This window comes from Rhizopus microsporus (genome assembly GCF_002708625.1).
Source record: "Rhizopus microsporus ATCC 52813 unplaced genomic scaffold scaffold_5, whole genome shotgun sequence".
NCBI lineage: Eukaryota > Fungi > Mucoromycota > Mucoromycetes > Mucorales > Rhizopodaceae > Rhizopus > Rhizopus microsporus.
The window spans coordinates 1,135,565-1,145,935 of NW_019671920.1; the positions used below are offsets into that span (position 1 = coordinate 1,135,565).

At 37.0% G+C, this 10,371-nt stretch overlaps 5 protein-coding genes across 5 annotated transcripts; 2 read left to right on the top strand and 3 right to left on the bottom strand.

Annotated features, from left to right (window-relative positions):
• Positions 1-39: 39 nt before the first annotated feature.
• Positions 40-551, bottom strand: RHIMIDRAFT_200636 (uncharacterized protein; the record flags this gene model as incomplete). The annotated part of the gene is made up of 4 exons (XM_023606471.1): positions 40-153; positions 239-284; positions 336-384; positions 461-551. Coding segments are annotated over 4 exons (300 nt in total), but the record flags the coding sequence as incomplete, so codon positions are not given.
• A 1,156-nt stretch (positions 552-1,707) lies between these two features.
• RHIMIDRAFT_312531 (uncharacterized protein) lies at positions 1,708-4,678 on the bottom strand (the record flags this gene model as incomplete). The annotated part of the gene is made up of 5 exons (XM_023614808.1): positions 1,708-2,523; positions 2,573-4,000; positions 4,053-4,167; positions 4,222-4,564; positions 4,615-4,678. 5 exons carry the CDS (start codon positions 4,676-4,678, stop codon positions 2,164-2,166), a joined length of 2,310 nt encoding a protein of 769 aa, XP_023468039.1. The 3' UTR covers positions 1,708-2,163.
• Positions 4,679-4,725: 47 nt separating this feature from the next.
• On the bottom strand, positions 4,726-6,495 carry RHIMIDRAFT_117077 (CAAX prenyl protease-like protein). Its single transcript, XM_023605339.1, has 3 exons — positions 6,249-6,495; positions 5,700-6,197; positions 4,726-5,641 (listed from the first exon to the last, which is right to left on the bottom strand). Exons 1-3 carry the CDS (start codon positions 6,335-6,337, stop codon positions 4,906-4,908), a joined length of 1,323 nt encoding a protein of 440 aa, XP_023468040.1. The 5' UTR covers positions 6,338-6,495; the 3' UTR covers positions 4,726-4,905.
• On the top strand, positions 6,217-7,959 carry RHIMIDRAFT_117086 (WD40 repeat-like protein). Its single transcript, XM_023605340.1, has 6 exons — positions 6,217-6,462; positions 6,525-6,735; positions 6,787-6,904; positions 6,951-7,038; positions 7,099-7,556; positions 7,604-7,959. The coding sequence occupies exons 1-6, from the start codon at positions 6,385-6,387 to the stop codon at positions 7,773-7,775; spliced, it is 1,125 nt and encodes a 374-aa protein (XP_023468041.1). The 5' UTR covers positions 6,217-6,384; the 3' UTR covers positions 7,776-7,959.
• RHIMIDRAFT_305203 (DUF941-domain-containing protein) lies at positions 7,960-9,334 on the top strand (the record flags this gene model as incomplete). The annotated part of the gene is made up of 3 exons (XM_023614470.1): positions 7,960-8,239; positions 8,293-8,586; positions 8,639-9,334. The coding sequence occupies exons 1-3, from the start codon at positions 8,144-8,146 to the stop codon at positions 9,332-9,334; spliced, it is 1,086 nt and encodes a 361-aa protein (XP_023468042.1). The 5' UTR covers positions 7,960-8,143.
• Between the last annotated feature and the right edge of the window lie 1,037 nt (positions 9,335-10,371).

Here is a 10,371-nt window from a genome sequence, read left to right on the forward strand (position 1 = left end):
ATGAATATAATGTATAGTGAGAAATGAAATATATATTAACCTGTGTCTAGCTAATGAACTGCTATCACCAAACGTTTTTCCACAGTCTTCATATTCACATTGATGAGGTCTTTCTCCTGTATGAGTACGAGAATGCACCTTGAGGGCTGATATCTAGACAAAAGTTCTGATTATATTAGGGGGAGGGTAAGAGTGATATATGACCAAAAAAATCAAGTTTTCTTGATTGAAACAATACCTGAGTGAAGCTTTTTCCACAGCCTGGCTCGTGACACACATATGGTCTGAATAGGAAGGTTAAACATATATCCAAAAGAGGTTCAGTGCGGAGTTACCTTTCATTGGTGTGTATCCTGACGTGTCTTGCCAAGTCAGAGCGACGACCTGCAGATACAAATAGACACACGCGAAAGAAGTAAGGTGAGAATAGAACAAGAAGGAGATCAATAAATAAATTTACCAAATGATTTAGTGCAGCCAGGCATTGTACACGAATGTGCCTTTTTTCCAATGGTGGATGCTTGACTGTTTATAATCTCAAGTATTTCCATAATTGCGTACAATAAAAAGAAAGAATAAAGAATGAATTATATATATTTAAGGGGCGTGTGTGTGTGTTTGTGCGTATGTATATTTATATATAGACTTAAATATATTTTTAAATCTATATATTTATATCCAATTTAATGATTGTTTAAATAAGCTTTTTTTGTTTCCTTTTGTTTTGTATTGTGTGTGTGTGTTGCTAAAGTTGTAACAATAGGATTGTTGTTTTTTATGGCTTTTTTTTTCAGGGAATGAAAACAAAATTTAAAAAAAGAGAAAGAAAGAAAGAAAAATAAGATTTTTTTTTTTTTTACTATTTGATCGATGGATTATTTATATTCTTTAGCTTTTACATGATTACTTTATTAGGTAAATCAATCAAGGAGTGAAAAATGTCATGCATCATGATTTGGGGGGTATGATTTGGGGGTATGAAGGATTATTGTTTCATACTCGTAAATACGGATGATATCAATTGGATTCATTAGTAGCACAATGATCATCCATTCCAATATCGTCTTTGAAATATTTTATCATTGACAATAAGTGAAAATACACGGCTATCTTTTCAAAAAAGGCGATCGATCTTTGTTAGAGCTATGTTGTCATACTTGCTTTAAATGGTAATCACAGTTGTCTTCTTAAGCAGTCACATCCCCCTTCTTTTTATTTTTCATTATGCTTTCCCCCCTTTTTTTTTCCTTCTTAGACTATTACACTTTTATTGTTTGTTTATTTCTTTGTATTGGAATGATCAGTGGCATTTGGGTTGAGGATCTAGAGTAGTTAAAAAATGGATCAGGGAGAATCAAGCTGAGATAATATATCTCTTTTTTTATACATGCGATCAACGTGGTTTCAGCTATTTAATATTTCATGGCTTTTTTTTTTAAATTTTTAATATTACAAGTATATCTTTTTCTTGATGCTACTGCTGAACTGATTAATAGTCTCGAGAGCTTTCATCCAATTGTATGTATTAACCCAATGTTTTAATTAGAATAAAGTCATCTTTATTGATTTATCAAATGCATTTGCTTTAATTTTAAGAAAAATCATTAACTATGAATATCACCTTGAGCTAATCATTCTTCTTCAACTGCTCGATAACAATGTTAAGAATGACATTCTTGTACAATTATTTGTTTGGTTTGTTATCATGTCTTTTTTATGTTACTCATATCAAATAGGAAGCATGATTAGGAAAGCTCTTGACAATTGTATGTCTAAAACATCTGGTTGGAAGAAGATCAATCCACCTCTGTGTGTGTACAACATTCCCAAACATCAGGACCGTGCAACCGTTGAGCTTATCAGATGGAGGTGGCAAAAAGCTTTATTTCCATGGCAACTCTAAAGCGTCGTGTGAGCATATAACTCTTAATAATAACTGCATCGCATACTGCATATCTTGACACACATGCACAAACACACACACACGCATGCGAAATTAATTTTTTGTAGTCACTGATAATATTCAATATAAACAATGGTGCGTATATCTATTTATAACGTGTAAACATGTATACGTGTATGCATATATGTGTATGTGCTTGTAGCCAAAAGAATATTCTTTTGCATAAAATACAGCTTTTGACGACCCACACTTTTTATTGTTTATTTATGTCCTTCTTTAATCCTTCTTGGTCTATGCAATAAATTACGTCGCACTTTCTGTATTCTGGCTCCAACACCTTCTCTTGGACCAGGATTCACATAAGGCACTTGCTTCCAAGGTACCTTGGCAATACCATTGCTAGTTCCTAATTTATCGTCCAGAAAAGCCCATGAAGGTAGACGCATTTCTCCTTTGATAAGCCCAGATGTCTTTTCTAGTGTCTCAGCTGGCAGTGGTGTCACTAACAGAAGTGCATGGCGTGACGGATCAATGGCACGGATGATGCCTAAGCCAAGGCATGTTATGTTTTCAGGATTGGGTGGTAGTTTATCTCGCGTGGTGTAATATATGGGTGGTGTCTATAAAGTTGTTAGCCGTCTCTAAAATTCCCTTATCAATATACTTTACAAACTCATTTTCATCAGCAGATATAGCTCTGTCAGGTCCCTTTTGCTTTTTAAAATCTTCTACGTCACCCATAATGCCTACTATACATCCATTCAGCGCATATAATAATTCTTCAAGTTTAACTTCTTCATAAGTAATCCAGATCGCATTCAGGTGTGCTCGCCAGTCAACAACCCAAGGAGTTCGGTCGATAATGTGTTTCTGATAATCCCATTGTGGATTCAGATATGCGTCTTGTCCCATCTCTGTTTGATGGAAATAGGAAGCCAGGGTAATGTCACGTAACTTGGATGCTGTAAACAGATCTGGAAAAATAGATACACCTGATTCGCGGTAATAGCAGTCGATAAAACGGACCGTCGGTATTACTTTGGACAAGCTTAGTGTGCTATCTACTGTTGCCATGACATCGCTCTCAAAGAAAGGTGATAGGTTCTTTTTGAGATAGGTACTGTGACGAAGAGCAAATACATCTGTAGGCGCAATACTTTTGATTTGGCTCATAAGCAGATCGTACCCTACATTAGAGATCCAGCCTTGAGTATTGACCACAAGCGGAATCCCTATTTCGTCATCCTCCATCATCTGATCGTGCTTCCAATGACAGACGAGCTGGTGAATACAAGCCAAATAGTAATCGGGATTGCTTCGTGGTGAGTTGCTGCCAAAGAAGAAGCTACGGGCTGGTTCAAACTGCTGATGTGTGTAGGATGGACCAAGGACGGGATGTTCAATGTAGTGGAGCGATATGAGTCCTGTTGGCGTGAATTCGGTCTGTCCTACGTCTGTTTCAATATACGCCACCTTCTTGTATCGCGTCAACAGTCGGTTCACGAGGTACTTGCTAAAGGATGATTTACCAAGGTTTTTACCACCGCAGACGACGCTGACCATTGGTGTTTTGCGTTCAGCGGCCGAGTTTAGCGCGATTAACGTCTCTGATTCCCATGAGAGTTCTATTTTGAATGCCTTTACGCCAGGTACAGATTCAAGGATAGGATGAAACCCAGGAAACATGTTAATCGTCAAAGACATATCTCGTCTGGCTTCCTTCTTTGAGAACTTTACTACATTTCTACGCTTTGGCACCGCGTCCTTCATAGATTCAAGCCCATTACCATATAAATCCTTGATAACAATGACGGCGTCAAACTCATCTACTGTCAGTTCTTCAAAGACAGCTTCAAGTATATTTTCATCCATCTCGACTGGATCGTCATGTGATCTGATCGAAGGCTGGTCCATGCTGACAGGTGCAATGCGTAAAAGTGCGTGAGATAGTGGGCAAAAGACGGGGTAGAAGTGTACGGGTATATCGTTCTCTGTTCGATCCTTAGGAACAGGTCGGTTCGATGAAATTATTGCTCCAGCAATAGATATGGCGCCATAGAGAGGTGCAACTAGTATTTCACCCATAAAGACCAGATCCTAGCCATAATTAGCATCGATTTTTTTTTAAATAAAGGTAGCTATTTCTTACTTCTCCTTGCTTTAAGCCGATAAACATATATGTCTCATCTTCTTGTTTAAGGACGCATGTGTTTGTCTTTGAATAAGTAAATTTGCTGACCGAATTGTGATCTACCAACAATGATCTGTAGGTGTTTTTTCTTTTAGTATAGATCCATCTATAACACATATTTTCTTACGGCTTTGTTTTTTTAAATGGTTCTGTCACGCCATCTGTCACGTCCTGTGCTTCTTCCGAGATATCTTTTATTTCATCTAGTATACTGTCTGATTTTTCTTCTTCTTCTCTTTCTTCCCTTTCTTCATCCTCATCATTTACACTGACTCTATCCTCTTCTTCGTCTTCGTCTTCTTTTGTTCTATACAATCCAGCAGCGATAGCAGCCTGCCTTGCCGCTCGTGCACTTAATGGGACCTTAGGTCCATCAATATCTGGCTGTACAGTTTCTGGATCTTCTTGAATTTCAATGACAACCTCTGCCTCATAGTTATCCAGTACTTCACGTCCCTTTTTCTTTCCTTCTGTAAGTTTATTAGAAAATTGATTATATTGTTTAAGCACTTGTTCTAACCTGATGTTTTTGATTGCTTTGCTGGCCTTTCAATTGGATCAGATCCTTTTCTTTTAAGCGTCATTGTATAAAGAAGAGAGCACCTTTTTTTTTTTGGCAGAAATAAATTACAGTGCTTTAAACAAGTCACGCGGTCATGACAGCTTTTTTTTTCGCTAAGCTTTCATTATGCTTGTAACAATGACCCAGCTTGAATATCAAGAAGCCCCACTTCTCAAGGAGAAAACAAAGAGAGAAAGAATATATTTATATATAGAAACAATATGCAGTTTATTGAAAAAAAAGAGTCGTCTATAAATCCTTCTTGTCTTCAACTGCAATAGGTTTATCAGAAGTAGGTTCAACACCAAGAGCATTCAGTCTTTCAACAAGACTAGGATGTGAGTGATTCCAAGCAGAATACCATGGATCGACATTGAATCCACCAAGATTTTTAACACTCAATTTGATTAAAGCACTGCGTAAGGTAGAAGCATAACCAAGTTTCAAAGCATAAGCATCAGCTTCATACTCGTTCTTGCGTTGATAGACGTGCTGTAAGAATCCAATGACACTTTCAACAGGTGAATAGATAAATTGGAACAACATGAAGCCAATTAATGTAGGCATTGTGTCAAATCCAAAGTCAGTGTAGAGCTGCTTGTTGTTGATGAATAATGAGAATAACCAAAAGATGGAGAGTAAATGGATTTGGTTGACAATGAGAAGTTTAAGTGTATGTCCCATCTTCCAGTGACCAAGCTCATGAGCCAAGACAGCACAGATTTCATCGTTATTAGAGTGATCGATCAAAGTGTCAAAGAGAACAATATGCTTATTCTTTCCGAATCCATAAAAGTAGGCATTGGAGTGACTAGAGCGTTTGGATCCGTCAATGACATAGAGCTTCTTTAATGGGAACTGGATGCGTGCTGCCAATTCATTGATGCGAGTTCTTAACTCTCCTTCTTCCAAGGGTGTTAATTTGTTAAACAAGGGTTGGATGAAGGTTGGATAAACAGTGATGATAAACAGCTGGAAGACGATACTATTGATATAGGTTAAATAATCAAAATCAATCTAGTAAAGAAGGGGGAGCAACTTACGCAATGACCCAAACATAAAAGTAAAACCTTTCGCCTGTTGCTTTGATGATCCATAAGAAAGCTGAAATGAATGGAAACATGAGAGCGGCCATAACAAACTGCATTTTTATAATGTCCACAAAGAAGAGTTTAACGGTTTGCTTGTTAAAACCGTGCTTTTGTTCGACAACAAAGGTGGAGTAATAGTTGAAGGGTGTTGATGTGACAGTAGAAAAGATGGTAAAGATGATGAGAAAGACGAGTGAGTGAAGTATTTCGTAATCAGTGTTGTATCCACTAATCTTATACAACAAATCTCCAGAGAAATTCCACATCTTGGGAAGCGCGTCATAGTGAAGCATCAAGACAGTTTCGATTTGCTTATAGAAGGATTCGATGAAGCCAAAGCGAGACTTGTCCAAATTGTATGCTTGAGACTTTTTAAAGTCTTCTTCAGTGACAATATCAGCCAACTCATCAGGACGATGACACATCAAGTAACGACAATGTTGTCGGTAACTGCGAGATGGAATAAGCACTAATATATAAGCATCACTTGTATAAATTTACTTCAAGTATTGCTCAAAAGCATAAACAATGCATGAAAAGACTATAACAAACTGTTTGTAGTCATTCAACTGTTCCAGTAGTTCAAACATTTTGAAAGAAACAAAAATTTGGCACTCTTGCACTTACGCCCAATAAAATGGCCCCACTGCCATCGTCTTTAATTTTCTATTTTTCAGCCATGGAGAACTCAAATGTGTTTGGTCTTCGACATCAGGTTTTATTTATTCTGCGTTATTTTTTCCCTCCTTATCTTTTACTTTTCTAATCTCTTTAAAGGCACGATGCTTAACTTCAGTGAAAAAGAGTACAGAAAAGAGCAAGTTTCTTGCGGGAACAGTGGGCGCAAAAGAGAATGTTGTATGTTTGCTAGAATATGATGATGACAACGCATTATTGTCTTCCTTTATGTTTCAACATCCACAAGAAGTATGGGACATTGCGTCATGTCCCAATGACGAAGACGTGTTTTTTACTTGTCACAGTTCAGGTACAAACATACGCAGTTTATGCAAAAAAGTTAATAAACAAGTATGCATAGTATGCGAGAGTCCATTAAAATCAAAGGCTACTCTATGGCGTAAACCAAGCGTATCTATTGAGAATCAGCAGCAGGAATTGATACCCTTGATGACATTAGACTATGAAGGAGCAAAAAAGTGAGTCATTTAGATTTATTCGATTTATTCCAACAGTTGTCTGTAGAGTTGTCTGGAGTAATGAAGAGGGAGATCAGCAAGCTGCGTGTATTGACTCAACGCAAATTCATCTTTTTTCTACCGAGAATGCAAAGGTACCTCAGTTGAATAAATGCATAAACATATTTCATTAACGCAGCGAAAAAAAAAAAAAGACTTTGCGTACAATAGATGCTTCATCCATGTTTTCAGCAGGCTCTGATGCACCTTCGCTCAAGCTACTTCAAAATGCTGTATGGAACCCACATGATCCGCAGATAATAGCTGTTGGTGGCAACTGTGTAGCTGGATGGGATATAAGGTCTGGGCAGAATAGCTTTAAAATATTAAATGCGCATCAAAGTACTGTTCGTGCAGTAGATTACAACCCGAACAAACGTCATCATTTAGCTACCGGTAGTGATGATGCCCTCGTTCACTTGTGGGATGTGAGACAGTTAGAAAAGCCCTTGATGACGCTTGAAGGAAATAGTCATTGGATATGGTCGGTAGCATTCAATCCTCTGCAAGACCAACTGCTACTAGCATCAGGCTCGGATGGCCTTGTTCACTTACATAATGTGTATTCTATATCTTCGGCTGCTACTATGGAAGAAGAAGAGGAAGAAATAGGGTAAATATAAGATATCTTAAGCATATTGGCCACTGACACTCCCAAAGGCAAAAACCTTCCGATGGATTGATTTGTACTTATGATCAACATGAAGATAGTATATATAGTGCAGTATGGAGTTTTGCTGACACTTGGACATTTGCTTCGATTTCATACGCAGGTAGAGTAGTTATTAGCCAAGTGCCGTCCGAAGAGAAATTCAAGATCCTTGGCGTATAAATGAATAAAAAACATACCCGGCTATTTATAATATGTGAAAACAAGAAGTTGATCAATCTGAAAACATTGACAGAGGGCGGAGGGCTATGATTTAAATAAAAGAGTCTCTTTTTTGCATTTGTAATAATATAAAGAGAGGGTGGGAAGCTCCGGCTTGAGCGAAGCCAAAAGTAAGCGAGCTTCCCTTGGGCAAAAAATTATGCGCGCGATATGTCTTGATATCCATACCGCAGGAGCAAATCATCCACTCCCGACACATCGGCATTACTGCTCTGTGACGCGCCCTTTTTTTAGAGAGTCTCTATTATCTGCGGCAGTGTCGAATTATAAAAAACAGAGCAGTGTCGGCGCAAGTTGTGGGTGATAGAATGCTTTTAGATCAATTTGTGGCCAATGACTGGTCTTATGTTGGTGAAGGAAATGCCAACATTGTCGTCAGATATATGGGCCAAGATGTAGAATTAGTATGTAAAAGAAAGTAATGCAATTATTTTAGTAAACTTTTTTTTCTTTTTAGAAAAAGAAAGTTTTAAGAGTGAAGAAAAAACAAGTGTATACGGAATCAGCAGCAAGGTTTTCTCAGCAGTTTACAGACAAGATCATTGCTCGTTTGCTCGGGCAAGAGTATGTGCTACCTTTTGAAATTGTCCATGTTTCTCGTGATTTCTTGATTGAATTAGCAAGCCATATTGAACCACAGCGTCCATTGTGCCGACTCGAAAAGAAAATCAACTGTGATTCGACGGTAGCTATACTCTTGGAGGATCTGACGGAATCAAGCTCCTTTCCGACGTTAACATTTGAACTTAAAGTAAGTCAACAAAGAAATAACATAAAAGTGACTTAGTCTTTTTTATATATAGCCAAAATGGGGATTTAAACCAAGATCTAGTTTGATACGATATCCAAAGCTAAAGCAGACACACTGTCGATTTTGTATGCATTCTCACTATCGAAAAGAGCATGTCTCCGACTACTGTCCTCTTGATCTATATTCGAGAGATGAAACACGAGTAACTAAGGCGATTAAAGTATTGACAACATGCAAACCACTTACAAAGACGCTCAAAATATCCTCCGATCTATGCTTGAATATGGATGACATTAGACATATTCTCAAGGAAATTATATTAAAGGATCCAATATTATCAAGAATACAGAAACTGCAGAGGCAATTGGACGAATTAGATGTTGAAGGCATATTTCCAATCTATGAAAAACATAAGCCTATAAAGAATATAGACATCGAGCAATGGGTAAAAGTAATTGACAACTTCGAAAAGGGACATCGAGCGGATATGATTCAGAGACTATACGAGTATGTACTATCAATGACATTTAAAGACTGCTCCCTCTTAGTCAATGCAAGACACATCAAAGACAGTGATCGAATGAAACATATAAGGTTGAAGGATGGGATATACATAGGATATGATATCAAAGTAATAGATACGGACTTGAAGGATATAGAAAAGATACCATACTGGTACGAATTAGATCAAACCATTGTTCATTATGCTAAGGATACCCATTTTAATAAAGTTTGCGTTGAACAGTAAAATGGTCTTCATTTAAATTGCGCATAATCTATATCATATTAAACTAAAAAAAGGCGATGTCAAGAAAAGACATTGACAGGCCCTTTCTTCCCTTTAAACATGATATTTTAGGGTAATATTAAGGGCACTGCAAAATCCAAAAAAGGTAATATTTTCCCAAACTGCAGAGCAAAAGTTTGTCAAGGCTACTTATGGTTTAATTCAGAAACTATTCAGGGCTGCTATAAGAGAGGATTTGAGGAAACACTGCGTAGACCCTGACCTTTCTGTGATGCTTGCGTCTAGACTTGTTCAAAATAAAGTTTGTTGTTTTTTTCATGTTTCCGAACGCGTCTATCATTTGCTATTACCATTTTTGGTGGAGGCGTTCTTTTGCTTATGCATAACTTGCTTCATTTCTTTATACAAGCTTAGTACTTCATATAATAACTACTAAAAAATAGTATTTATCTAGCTTTTACTTGCAAAAAGTCAAAGGGAAAAAAAAAAGAGTTGGCAGAGTAACACAAAAAGTGTGTGTGACCAACACTAGGAAAAAAGCCCAAGGACGCGTGGTATAAACAAAGAATGCATGAAATTTATTGCCTTTTAGTCTTTTTACTATATAAAAATAGAGGTGAATAGCTTCATTAAAGTATATATTCAAATGATAGTCTGAATGAATATAAAAAGTATAAAAAGATAGGGCAAACTTTTAAAAGCCATGAAACACTCTAGAAATAAACAAAAATGTGAGTGTAAACCTTATTTTCTTGTAAGGAGCAAAATCTTATTTATTGATAAGACAGAAAACAACAACTTCACATAACTAAAAAAAGAGGTATAAAAAGAGAGACATTTGCTCTCACCTCTTTTTTTCTCTCTTTCTTTTCTCCTTCTACTTTTTTTCTTTCTTTTTACTCTTTTTGGTTCCTTCTGGTGACTCTTTTTGCTGTTCTCTTTGGTCAATGTAAGTTTTTTTTTAAAACTTACTCAGCAAGGCGGTGATTGTGTGTTCAAGGATTTCTATGCAATCTCTTTCTATGATGCTCAACACG

Bases quoted from the DNA above. Each gene is read 5' to 3' on its own strand.
- RHIMIDRAFT_117077 (XM_023605339.1), bottom strand. From the start codon at position 6,337: ATGTTTGAACTACTGGAACAGTTGAATGACTACAAACAGTTTGTTATA. The intron at 6,198-6,248 runs GTAAATTTATAC...TCCATCTCGCAG, and splicing joins GCTTTTGAGCAATACTTGAA to TTACCGACAACATTGTCGTT. The intron at 5,642-5,699 runs GTAAGTTGCTCC...CTATATCAATAG, and splicing joins TTTTATGTTTGGGTCATTGC to TATCGTCTTCCAGCTGTTTA.
- RHIMIDRAFT_117086 (XM_023605340.1), top strand. From the start codon at position 6,385: ATGGCCCCACTGCCATCGTCTTTAATTTTCTATTTTTCAGCCATGGAG. The intron at 6,736-6,786 runs GTACAAACATAC...AAGTATGCATAG, and splicing joins TTTTACTTGTCACAGTTCAG to TATGCGAGAGTCCATTAAAA. The intron at 6,905-6,950 runs GTGAGTCATTTA...AGTTGTCTGTAG, and splicing joins GACTATGAAGGAGCAAAAAA to AGTTGTCTGGAGTAATGAAG.